This window comes from Pipistrellus hanaki, assembly GCF_964339955.1.
Source record: "Pipistrellus hanaki genome assembly, chromosome: X".
Taxonomy (NCBI): Eukaryota; Metazoa; Chordata; class Mammalia; order Chiroptera; family Vespertilionidae; genus Pipistrellus; species Pipistrellus hanaki.
The window spans coordinates 5,509,681-5,521,910 of record NC_140524.1 but is presented as its reverse complement, the minus strand read 5'-3'; the positions used below and the strand labels follow the sequence as shown (position 1 = coordinate 5,521,910).

The window sequence follows — 12,230 nt, the reverse complement described above, 5'->3', positions numbered from 1 at the left end:
AGTTATTATGGCTTTGGCTAGTGGAGGCTAAAGCCAGGTCTAGGAAGCCGATGTTAGGACATTGGCCAACAGGGGGCGCAGTTTTGCAGCTAGAAATGTGGCCTGAAAATCTGGGCACCTACTGGCCATCCTTGCGCAGGCGCAGAGAACCCAAAGGAGAGGCTTATTGGCCAACCGAGGGATAGGTTCAGAAGAGAAGGCGTGGCTTAATTAATTACCTCTTGCTGATTTGCTTCTATCTCTGTGGGCGCGGCCTCGGCTACCTTCTCTGAATGAGGGCCGGCCAATCTAGTTTTCCTTTGCATCAGGGGCGTGGTTTAGGGCGGGCTCTTGAAGCAGCCCTAGTTGATTGGCCACCTCGCTCCGAGGGCAAGCCGGGAGAGCTGTCCATCTTACTTGCGCTCACTTCCTGTGGAGTTTCCCCAGCTCAGGGAGGAGGGGGAAAAGGACGAGGGGGAGGAGGGCGGTCGTCCGGGGTTAGGATCTGAGGTTGGGGCGGGTGGTGTTGGTCCGTTCAGGGCGGGGGATGACTCACAGCCCAGCCCATCTCCCCGACGTCGCCCGCCCGCGCAGAGCTCGCTCCATGGCTTAGCGGAGGAGGCGGTGGCGAGCAGGGGGAGGGGGACTCTTATTTTGTTAGGGGGACCGGGCTGAAGCCCGACCGGCCTGGCAGGGCTCGCCCGGGGCCGGGCGTCATGTCTCATGTGGCCGAGCCAGCTCGGGACGGCGGCGTAGAGGCCAGCGCGGAGGGCCCTCGAGCCGTGTTCGTGCTGCTGGAGGAGCACAGGCCGGCCGACTCAGCCCAGCTGCTCAGGTGCGGGGCGCTTGGGGCCAGAGTGCGGACTGGGGTTCCCGGGGGGGCTGATTTGGATGCATTAGGGGCCCCGGTCTGGGATTGGAGGGCCTCGGCCTAGGGTTGGAGGACGTCGGGGCGCCCGTCTTAGGGGGGCACCTAAAGAATCCGGCGGTGGCCTGCTTGGACCGAAGCTTCAGAAGAGTCCTGGAAGTGCCTTCAGGGGAGCCTGGTTCAGATTGGGAGGCGGGGGGGGGGGCGGGGAGATTGACCGGGTCTCTAGAGGGACTTACTCTGATGTGTCCACAAACAGGTCTAGGGCAGCTGAACTTGGGCGACGGAGGCTCTAATCAGAGGCTGAGTTTGGGGTCCTGGAGTCGGGCATGAGGGGGGTGAAGTTGAGGGGGCGCTCTGTAGGTGAGGCGCTGATTTTCAGGGACTTTTAGCTCAGTGTCAGAGAAGGGTTTGTGGGGGACAGAGGTGCGATCTTGGGAGCTTGGTGGTTCTCAATGGCTGGTTGCTGGAGGCTGTGTTTGGGGATAGCATGAGTCTGGTTGGATTCGGGGGCGTCTCAGATAATGCTGCGTGAGACCAGCCTTGTGCGTGTGTGTGAGCTAAAGAAGCAGCATTCAGCAAGACTTGACCGGAATAATCTCTTCACTCCTTACTATCGACCCAACTGGATCAGATCCCAAGGAGAGTGAAAAAGCTCCCCCCCCCCCCCACTCACTGGGGCTTGAATGGGAGACGGGCAGACAGAGGTGATGGAGATGGTGCTACCTCTTAGCTCCATGAGGAAGGCTTCAGACTTTATTTGGGACCCGGTGGAGGGTCTTGTTCCTATTGCCACTTGCCCTAGCCCCTTAGCAAGCCAACCTCTGCTCACTACACACACACACACACACACACACACACACACATGCTTGCGCACGCATGTTCCTTTTATCTCACCCTCCTAGTCTATCTCTCAGACCCCGGGATGATCTGGAATCTATCACCAGAGCTGGAATGAGCACCAATTGCACCATCCCTATCTGGGTGGGTCCTATCCTCAGCGGCCTCGGAAGCCCCAGCCCCCATTTCTCCCAAGTTCTGTGCAATGGGTGTGTAAGCATGAGGGGGAGGGGGCTTGAGCCACTTGCTGCCTGGAATTGTGCTGAGCTCCGCAGATCCTGGAGCTTCCTCTTCCCAACTTCCTGGGTGGTTTGAGGGCCCCGTCTGAGGGTGAGGAAAGGAAGGAAGACAGATCTTTGGGGAGGGCAGAAAATTCTTGCCAAGTGAAGTCACCCTCAATCTCAGCATTCTGAATCTTCGACTACACTCAAGGACGAAGAGCCATCCGCGTGCATGATTAGGTTCCCCGCACCCTGGGGTCTTGACTCCCAGCCTGGAGGCCTGAGCAGGAGCCTTCGGTGTCTTCGGGTGCCTCTCCGACAACTAGATCCTCACAGAGTTGGGAGGGAGGGGGGTACATGACTTGGGTGTCCGTGGGAGTTGGTATCGGAGGCGGGCGCCTTTTGATCTAGTCCCAAGAAACTGGCGAGTGGTGGGCCGGCTCATGTGGCCAAGAAGAGAGCTCACGTAAAGTGGCTCTCCCACCAAACGCTCCCTCTCGTAAATCCAGATCGCGGCTCTGAGGGCAGCCTTTGATGTTGCCATCTTGCATCTGGGTATGTGTTGGCATCCCAGGAACTCTGGCTGGGGAGGGGGGTGGGGAAATTCATTTGCAAAGTGGCGGACCCTTCTCTAAAGCGAATCGTTGACCCCGGTCCTCTTTGTGATGCGCTCCGTTGGGGTCACAATGGGCTGTTATCCTGGGGGGTGCCTCTACTGTGGACAATGTGGACTCCCATTCAGCAGCCTGAGAAACAGGAGGGGGTGCGGGGGGCTGGGAGAGCTCTGAATGCAAAGCCAGGAGGCCCGCGAAGTGAATCTGGCCTTCCCAAACTCCTCATTTGCATTTTCCTCCAGCCCAGGTTGTGAGCGTTGGAGCACAGTCTGAAGGGACTGTGGGTAACAGCAGCAAGAGATAATGGGGAGGAGGAGAGGGCGTGGGAACTGCTGCCCAGCGCAGTGGCCGAACGTTAGAGATACACTGTTTTCCTTCTTATCTCTCTCCCCCCGCCTCTCTTTCTCTTTCTTGGAGGAGATTGAGGTCTCCATACAATAACTGACCACCACCCCTACCTCACCCTCACTCTCAGCCTGAACTCTCTGCTTCCGGAATCCGGGATTGTTGCTGACATCGAATTAGAAAACGTCCTTGATCCGGACAGCTTTTACGAGCTCAAAAGCCAGCCCCTGTCACTACACTCAAGGTAATGTCTCCTCCGACGCCTCTCCCGATTCCTCAAGGGCCCTCCGTTCCCCCTTGCTGGGCATTGGCCCTCGGGGCAAGCCCAGCCCGTTCTCTCTCCCCACCAGTTTGTATTTGCCAGTCAGTAAAATAAGGGGCCAGGAGAAGCTTGCTATGGGAAAGCAGGTGGCCACACTAGGATTCTAGTATCTCGGACTAGACCTCAGCTGCCTTCCCCAGCCCCACCTGCGTGCCCATTCATTCACAAACATGGCTGCAGCATCGCTCAGTGCCCAGAGACTGGGTGTGGTGGCTTGCTCTTGCTCAGTGCCCAGATAGGCCGAGCCGTGCCCACAACCCCGGCTCACCCCTCCCCCACTCACCGAGCTCCCCCACCCCCAGCCCTGAGGAACCCCTGCTGCTCTCTTCTTTCCCCAAGCTGGGGAAGTCTAAATGTGCTGAGTCATGGGCTTGGGCTCTAAGCGAGGGGAGGGGACCTGGAAGAGGGGCAGGAAGAGAGGATTGTGAAATTTCTGAGATTTTCAAGACTGAGGAGCTCCTGGGACTAGAGGCCCAGGCAAGGGAGGAAGGAGGTACTGCGATTGTCCTGTGGCCCGATGCCCACCCCCAGGAGGTAAGGGGGCATCTCCAGCCCCAAATTGAGCTCCAGAGCCCTCTGCTTCCACCGCCACAGCCTCTCTTAAAGAGGACAAAGCCCCTTGCGCAGCCACACAGTGGCATCTCTGCTCAGGAAAGGAACACACCCAACTTAGATTTCCCTGTAAGGAATGAAGGCAAAACCCCTCCCACCAGACCGACCCCTGAGGGCTTCTACCAGGCCTGGCTCCTGCGCTTACTCTGTCCCGTTAGGCTCGGGACGAGACTTTTAGCTTACTTGTGGCCCCGTATCTCCCATTCCACAGCCTCCCAATATCACTGCAGGCCACACCAGCCACCCCAGCTACACTGTCTGCATCATCTTCTGCAGGGGGCTCCAGGACCCCTGCCATGTCCTCTTCTTCTTCATCGCGGGTCCTGCTGCGGCAGCAGCTTATGCGGGCCCAAGCCCAGGAGCAGGAGAGGCGTGAGCGTCGGGAACAGGCTGCAGCCTCTCCCTTCCCCAGCCCTGCACCTGCCTCTCCTGCCATCTCTGTGGTCGGTGTCTCTGCCGGGGGCCATACGTTGGGCCGTCCTCCCCCTGCTCAGGTGCCCCGGGAGGTGCTCAAGGTAAGGCCCGGAGTCCCTGGGGGAGGGGCTGGGTGACTTTTAGCTGGGCTCCCGGAGCCCTAAGGACGGTCTCTGGGTGCTATGAAAGTAGGCTTTGCTGGTGTCCCATTGTGTTTACAGGTGCTCAGATTTTCTCGTGGAATTGTGAGGGGCTCTTGGGGGCCACAGGATGTCTTGGTGGGCCATGGAGGGTAGCGAGCCCCCCAAGTGGGCCCTAGGGTCCATGGAGTGGCTTTGGAGGAAGAGCTGCATATATATATATATATATGTTGCATTAGTTCTGTAGCTTTTGGATGTCTTGGGAAGCAATATGTAGATCCTGGGTATCAGAGACAAGGGTGGAGTCTTGGGGACTGTGACAGAGGGGGCTCCAGAGACCGAGGGGTTCGACCATCCGTGGATGGACCCTAGGGGCTGTGATGGGCGTCCAAGAAAGGGAATTTGGGTGCCGGGAGAGACTTACCAGTATTTGTGTGTGTGTGTGGGGGGGGGGGGGTTCTCAGATTTTGGGCCCGGTTTGCCCACTGGTACCTCTCTGAGCCCTGTTCTACCTTGTCCCCTCCTGTCCCTCCTTTCCCTCCTCCCACAGGTGCAGACACATCTAGAGAACCCGACACGCTACCACCTGCAGCAGGCCCGCCGGCAGCAGGTCAAACAGTACCTGTCCACCACACTCGGGCCCAAGCTGGCTTCCCAGGCCCTCACCCCACCCCCTGGGGCTGCGAGTGCCCAGCCGCTCCCGGCCCCCGAGGCCGCCCATGCTACCGGCCCTACAGGCAGCGCCCCCAACAGCCCCATGGCACTGCTCACCATCGGGTCCAGCTCAGAGAAGGAGGTACGTGGCTGCGGACGGCCCTCCGATGCTCCACCCTCCAACTTCAGCTGACCCTCCTCCGTATGTACTTCTGTCCCCAGATTGATGATGTCATTGATGAGATCATCAGCCTGGAGTCCAGTTACAACGACGAGATGCTCAGCTATCTGCCTGGAGGCACTGCGGGGCTCCAGCTCCCCAGCACGGTAAGCCCCCCCCCCTCCCCGAGATGGGAAGTTGGTTTAACAACCTAGTGCATCCCTGTGTCACTGACTACCTCAGGATTGGCTATGTGTATGAGACCATGACCGTCACCTTGGATTGTATTAAGATAGAGAAGAAGACTAAGTGATGATATGGGGCATAGCAATGCCCTGAGACCTTTAGTTGGATTGCATGGAAAGGTAGACCTTGTAGATTTTCTTTTTGTACATGCCCTTGCCCAGAATCGAACCTGGGACCCCTCAGTCCACAGACCAACACTCTATCCACTGAGCCAAACCAGTTTCGGCTATTTATTACTTTTTTTTAATCCTCACCTGAGGATATTTTTTCATTGCTTTTCAGAGAGATGGGATGGAGGAAAGGAGGGAGGTAGGGAGGGAGGGGGAGAGAGAAAAATCAACTGGTTGCCTCCCGCACACACCCCAACCAGGCTGGGGATGGAACCCGCAGCCTAGGTTCATGCCCTCAACTAGGAATCTAATCTGTGATCCCTCAGTGTGTGGACCCCCTAACAGCTGAGCCACACCAGCCAGGGCAAGATGGGGGGGGGGGGGGGGGTCTGTTAGCCTTTTGAATGTACCGAGAGACTGAAACACAGCAAAAGTCTCAAAACGCGGCATGGTTGGACCTTGAACCATGGGGAGAGGCTGGGGCCTCGCAGAGTGGATAAAACTTAAAGCAACAAATATACCAAAATATTGTAACATTCTGCTTCTCAAACATTCCAGGGTCCTATAACTTGTTTCAGGGCATACCAAGCGGCTATTGTTTTGTTTCTTTCCAACTTACCAAGAGGGTAGAAGCATGCATAAGAATTATACCAGTTCATTAGAACTCTGTGTTGATTTGGACTCGGGTAGAGGTTAGTCTCATATTAGATGAATCCAGCAGATTGGTGAGGGTTTCAAGAGATGAAATGCTATCGAGAGATGGGACTAATGACTTACAGATTAGGATGTTGCCCCAGGGAGTATGCAGGGGAGGGCAAAGGGGAGGAAACTACGGAGGCGGACTTGACAGCAGTGCTAGTTGTGAAGTTGGACAGGAAATCCTGAGAGGTCAGAACATGCAAGAAGGTACTCGAGTCGGAGCGTTGGCTGGTGCATGGCAGCTGGAGACTATGCATGTAAGGTGGTGCGACGCAGTCACAGCAAAAGCCCGGAGATTGGGCCGGGGCTCTGGAAGGCCTGATTTGGGGTGGCCCGTTGCCATGACAATTTCCCAAGGTCTGAGAAGATTAGGTTGGAGTGTTCCAAGAATACCGGATTGGGATATCGTGCTGGGACGGGGAGGGGTTGGGGGCGCTGATGGACTGACATGTTCGATCAGAGTCCACAACGACGTAAGGGTGGCTTTGTGGCATTTCTTCTCTGAGAGCCAGCCCCAGGGTTCGGGGGAGGGGCTTCAGAGCTCACGGGGGATTGATTTGAGGGGTCGCAGGGGGCATGCTGGACAGGCCAGGTAGGCTCTTGTCCCTGGCAAAGCAGGGTAGGTCCATTTGATGCTGTCCTTCCTTCTTTTTTTTAAATATTCATACTTTTAAAAAAATATATTTCTATTGATTTCAGAGAGGAAAAGGGGGAGAGAAGATATAGAAACATCGGTGATGAGAGAGAATCATCGATTTGCTGCCTCCTGGGGATGGAGCCCACAACCCGGGCATGAATGGAAATTGAATGGTGACCTCCTGGTTCAAGGTTGACTCTCAACCACTGAACCACGCCAGCCTTATTGAGTCACCATGTGAAATTCCCTTGAAAGAGAAGATTCCTGTACTGAGTCAGCCAATCCTTGCACTAAGGGGCATGTCTTTGGGATGTGTGGAGGGGTCAGGAGCCTGGTTCTAGGATGGTACCAAGCCTGGGTCTGTTGCCAATTATCCTTCCTCTGCCATGCCCGCCCGCAGCTGCCTGTGTCAGGGAACCTGCTGGATGTGTACAGTAGTCAGGGTGTAGCGGCACCCGCCATCACTGTCAGCAACTCCTGCCCGGCGGAGCTGCCCAACATCAAACGGGAGATCTCCGGTAAGGGCCAGGGGTGGGGTGGGTCTGGTTCTGGCGGGAAGGGGTTAAGCAGAGAGAAATGGGAACTCATTGCCCTCTTTTCCCACGTGGCCCATGGGGCTACTCTCATCCCACTGCCTCTCATCTTGGGTTTAACCAATGGCCCATCACCATGGCTTCTTGAAAAAATAGCAAGAAGAATGGCATTTTTTGTTAATTCTCACCTGGGGATATTTTTTCCCATTGACTTTTAGAGACAGTGTGTGGAAGGGAGGAAGAGATAGAAACAGAGAGAAACATTGATGTGAAAGAGACACATTAATTGGTTGCCTCCTGCATGCATCCGGACTGAGGCCGGGGATCAAACCTGCAATCCAGGCACTTGCCCTTAACAGGGAATCAAACCCACGCCCCTTGGGCCGATGCTCTAACCACTGAGCACACTGGCTAAGGCAAGAGTGACATTTTCTTAAAAATCTATTTTTACTGATTTCTGAGAGGGAGAGATAGAAACATCAATGCTGAGAGGGAATCCTTGATCGGCTGCCTCCTGCAAGCTCCCCACTGGGGATGGAGCCCGCAACCTGGGCATGTGCCCTTGACCGGAATCAAACCTGGGACCCTTCAGTCCGCAGGCTGATGCTCTATCCACTGAGCCACACCGGCTAGGGCCAGAGTTGCATTTTTAAAAAGATCGTTTCCCCTGCATGTGCCCGCCAAAGCCCCCCTCAGCAACACACACTGCCCTCCTCCTTTCCCGTGCCCAGGGGCCTTGACCACCTCCACTCTCTTCCAGAGACGGAGGCCAAGGCCCTTCTGAAGGAGCGGCAGAAGAAGGACAATCACAACCTGAGTGAGTGAGAGCATATGCCCTTGCCACTGTGCTCGGCAGCCCCGTCCCGCTCTGTGCCCCGGCCTGCCTTGGGGGGTCCCAACGCCCCAATGTCTCCTCTTCTCTCCTCTATTGATGACTCTCTCCCACTTTTGTTTCCCCCTCCTCCAAAGTTGAACGTCGCAGGCGCTTCAACATTAACGACAGGATCAAGGAGCTGGGCACCCTCATCCCCAAGTCCAGTGACCCGTGAGTCTGGGCTGGGAGCTCCAGGTGCTAAGAAGATGGGGCGGGGGACCCTGCTCTCCAAAGCCATTCCCAAGGGGGCCTCCCCGGGTGGGAACCGCCCAGCAGCTCTGCTCCTCTGGCCCCTTCCCCCTCATCTCTTCACCCCAAGCCAGCTCCTCACCATGGCTCCACCTACAAGTTGAGGTGCATGATCTTAGGGTCTGTACGCCTCATCAGGCCCCTGCGGGACAGAGGCACTTAGTTTCCTGTCTAGTTCGTGCTTCCTGTCTTTATTCAGAAAATATTGAGCTTCTGCTTTGGACCAGGTACCGAGCTAGGCCCTGGGGTGGCCACAGGGAATGAAACAGCCAACAATACCTGACCTCACAGAACTGGTCATTAGTGGGGGCAGCCAGACAGCAAGCAAGATAAATAAGCAAAGTCCTTGCAATTCTGATGAATGTTGTGGAGAAGAATAAAGAATGGGAGGAAGATGGGGGGGGGGGGTTTAGGGGGAGGGTTACAATTTGGGATGAGGACCGAGGGGACAGAATAGGCCTCCATGAACAAGAGCCATGTGAATAAGCAGCCACAGGAGGAGAGGCAGGAGTGCCCGGGGGAAGAGTGGTCCAGGAGGAGGGCAGAGCTGGGCTGATAGCCCTGCGGTGGGAATGGGTCCCTATGTCCTGGGAGCGCTGAGAAGCCGGAGCAGCTATAGTGAGATGCATCCAGGTCAGAGGCGAGAGGAGCAGGAAAGGGACAGGTCAGCGATGGCTTCTGGGCTTGGAAGGTTCCAGGCAGGGGATGAACATCTTATACCCTTGCAGTACCCCCACCTCAAGTCCTAGGCCTGGGGTGGGGTGCTCCATCTACTTGGAGCACCAACCCAAGATCCCAGAGACTCCACACACAGCTCTCCCTCCTCTCCTTCTCCTGGGCCGCACAGGGAGATGCGCTGGAACAAGGGCACCATCCTCAAAGCCTCTGTGGATTACATCCGCAAGTTGCAGAAGGAGCAGCAGCGCTCCAAGGACCTGGAGAGCCGCCAGCGGTCCCTGGAGCAAGCCAACCGCAGCCTGCAGCTCCGAATCCAGGTCTGGGAGGGGAGGAGGTGGCGGCAGGGGGGGAGGGGGCTTCCTGCAGGCAGAGGCAGAGGAAGAACAGGCCACAATTTCCCCTCCGGGAATACTCGGGAGATCCCAGGGCTTCCCGACTCCCGTGATGATGATGATGATGATGATGATGGTGGTGGTGATGATGATGGTGGTGATAAGTAGTAATCATAACATTAAAAAGAATGCTGATGGATATTGGCTAGTGTGCATTGCGTTTATCTTGTGCCATGCACTGTGACAAGAGCCTTATGTCCATTTACTAAGGGAATTGTCACAAGAGCCCAGTGAGGCAGGGACCAGTGTTATACCCATTTTACAGATTGGGACGCTGAAGCTCAAATGTGAGGCAGCTTTCCTAAAGTTACATAACTAGTGAGTGGTAGAGGTTGAATGGGAGCCTAGACAACCCACCCTCCTATCTGTGACATCCTCTGCCTCTGAGGGGCTCTGATCTCCATCTTATCCCACTCCTCCCCCCTCCTTTTTGCAGGAGCTCGAACTGCAGGCCCAGATCCATGGTCTGCCGGTCCCTCCCACCCCAGGGCTCGTCTCCCTGGCCACGACTTCAGCCTCTGACAGCCTCAAGCCAGAGCAGCTGGATGTTGAGGAGGAGGGCAGGCCGGGCGTAGCAACGTTCCATGCAGGGACGGGCCCTGCCCAGGGTGCTCCCCATCAGCAGCCCCCAGTGCCACCCTCAGACACCCTTCTGGACCTGCACTTTCCCAGCGACCACCTGGGGGACCTGGGAGACCCCTTCCACCTGGGGCTGACGGACATTCTGATGGAGGAGGAGGAAGGGGTGTTGGGGGGACTGTCGGGGGGCGCCCTGTCCCCATTGCGGGCTGCCTCTGACCCCCTGCTCTCTTCCGTGTCCCCCACTGTCTCCAAGGCCAGCAGTCGCCGAAGCAGCTTCAGCATGGAGGAGGAGTCCTGATCAGGCCTCACCCCTCCTCTGGGGTTTCCCCACCCAGAAAAGGAGGGCAAGCCGAGAGGAGGCCCTGCCTTTCCCTCCCCCTCCCATGAGACTGCCCTGCCCAGGTGTTCCGGGGAAGAGATGGGGCCCCACCCCTATAACCAGGCAAGGAGGAGGAGTCCGGCACGCCCCACCCCTTTCCCACAGGCCCAGCCAGCGCCATGGCATCCGGGCCTGTCTCCGGGAGATCACAGCATCTCCTTTGCCCAGTGGGATCCGCCCTCGCCCAGGTGAGGGAAGAAGACAAGATGAGGTCTGTCCCTGTCCTCTGGGACTGTCCTAGCCAGTCCGGGGATAAGGGTATGTCAGGATCCGTTCCAGCCCCCCTCTCGTAGTGGCCAGTCTACTCCATCCTGTCAAGGAAGGGGAGTCCAAATGATGCAGTTCCCAACCTGGGGCTTAAGCCCTCCCCTTTCACCGTGATCCCTGCCCTGCCCAGGCCAGGAGCAGAATGAGGATGAGAGCCGAACCCTTTACCTGGGAACTCGGGTCATGGCCTAGCAGTGGAAGAGCCAGTCTATGCCCCTTCCCTATAGGAGCGGCCCAGCGCCAGTATTTCTGGTATGGAGAAGTCCGCAGACCAGGCCGCCACACCGCGTGGAGGTCACAGCCCTTATTCCTAGCAGCATCCCCGCCAAGCATTCCACTGCAAGGAGGAGGGCGCTTAGGCCCCTGCCTTAACCTGAGAGAACAGCTCTGAGCCGACCTTGCCCTTGGGAAAGGGGATCGATTTTGAAATCTCATGGGTTGACATTCCAGACCTAGATTAGAAGTGAGAGTTAGACCCCCTACCCTTTGACAGAGTCCTGCCTCCTTCCTTGAAGGGCAGATCGGGGAGGTGATGGGGAGTAGGGGATACTGAGACCAAGTCCCAGAACCAGCACCCATGACTTTTTTTTTGCTGCATAGAGGAGCAGGATGAAGGAAGGGGTCCATCTGGGGGTCTCTCCAGGCCAAGAAAAAGAAGCATCTCCCACTCAGGTGGAGGTTGGGGGAGGGGCTGTTAAATCCTATACCCTTCTTTTGTTTATCTGATTTTTTACTGATCGCCACCCCTACTCAGAAGTTGATCACCCCAACCTCTGGCCTCTACCCAGTTCTCCGTTTGGAGGACCCTTCCCCATTTCAGAGCTATCAACAGACACTCCCCACCCATCCTCACCCCTCCTGTAATGTCTATTCAAGATTGTCAGCTTTGGATTATTGGGGCCAAGTCCCAAGGATGGTGTACTGAGGGGTCTGTAGGTTTGTGATTAATAAATGCTAGGCGTGTTTGATGCGCTTTTAACTTTGGCAAAGAGTCTCCTGTCCTTGCTTTTGTCTGTGCAGCGAGCATGGCTCATGCAGGCCAGGAGGAAGGTTCTTGGAAGAAATAGATTTAAGAGAAGCAGATGGGCCGAAACCGGTTTGGCTCAATGGATAGAGCGTCGGCTTGGGGACTGAAAGGTCCCGGGTTTGATTCCGGTCAAGGGCATGTACCTTGGTTGCGGGCAGATCCCCAGTGGGGGGTATGCAAGAGGCAACTGATTGATGACTCTCATCGATGTTTCTAACTCTCTGTCTCTCTCCCTTCCTCTCTGTACAAAATCAATAAAATATATTTTTTTTAAAAAAATAAGAGAAGCAGATGAAGGAATTTAACTAGAAATAAGGGCTGGAGGAAAGCAACCTGCAAACAAAAGCAATCAATCCACAGCTACCTGTCAGACACTCCTTACTGTTAT

General features: G+C 56.2%; 1 protein-coding gene across 7 annotated transcripts; it reads left to right on the top strand.

Annotated features, from left to right (window-relative positions):
• Positions 1-404: 404 nt before the first annotated feature.
• On the top strand, positions 405-11,804 carry TFE3 (transcription factor binding to IGHM enhancer 3). 7 transcript variants are annotated; one of them, XM_084869998.1, is made up of 10 exons: positions 405-814; positions 2,943-3,111; positions 4,078-4,316; positions 4,906-5,151; positions 5,232-5,336; positions 7,262-7,379; positions 8,155-8,211; positions 8,364-8,439; positions 9,365-9,512; positions 10,024-11,804. In XM_084869998.1, exons 3-10 carry the CDS (start codon positions 4,098-4,100, stop codon positions 10,465-10,467), a joined length of 1,413 nt encoding a protein of 470 aa, XP_084726124.1. In that variant the 5' UTR covers positions 405-814; positions 2,943-3,111; positions 4,078-4,097; the 3' UTR covers positions 10,468-11,804. The 7 variants fall into 7 exon arrangements, with proteins under 7 accessions (XP_084726124.1, XP_084726123.1, XP_084726120.1 ...); XM_084869997.1 differs by having other exon boundaries at positions 436-814; positions 2,998-3,111; XM_084869994.1 differs by having other exon boundaries at positions 438-814; positions 2,998-3,111; positions 4,013-4,316.
• Positions 11,805-12,230: the final 426 nt, after the last annotated feature.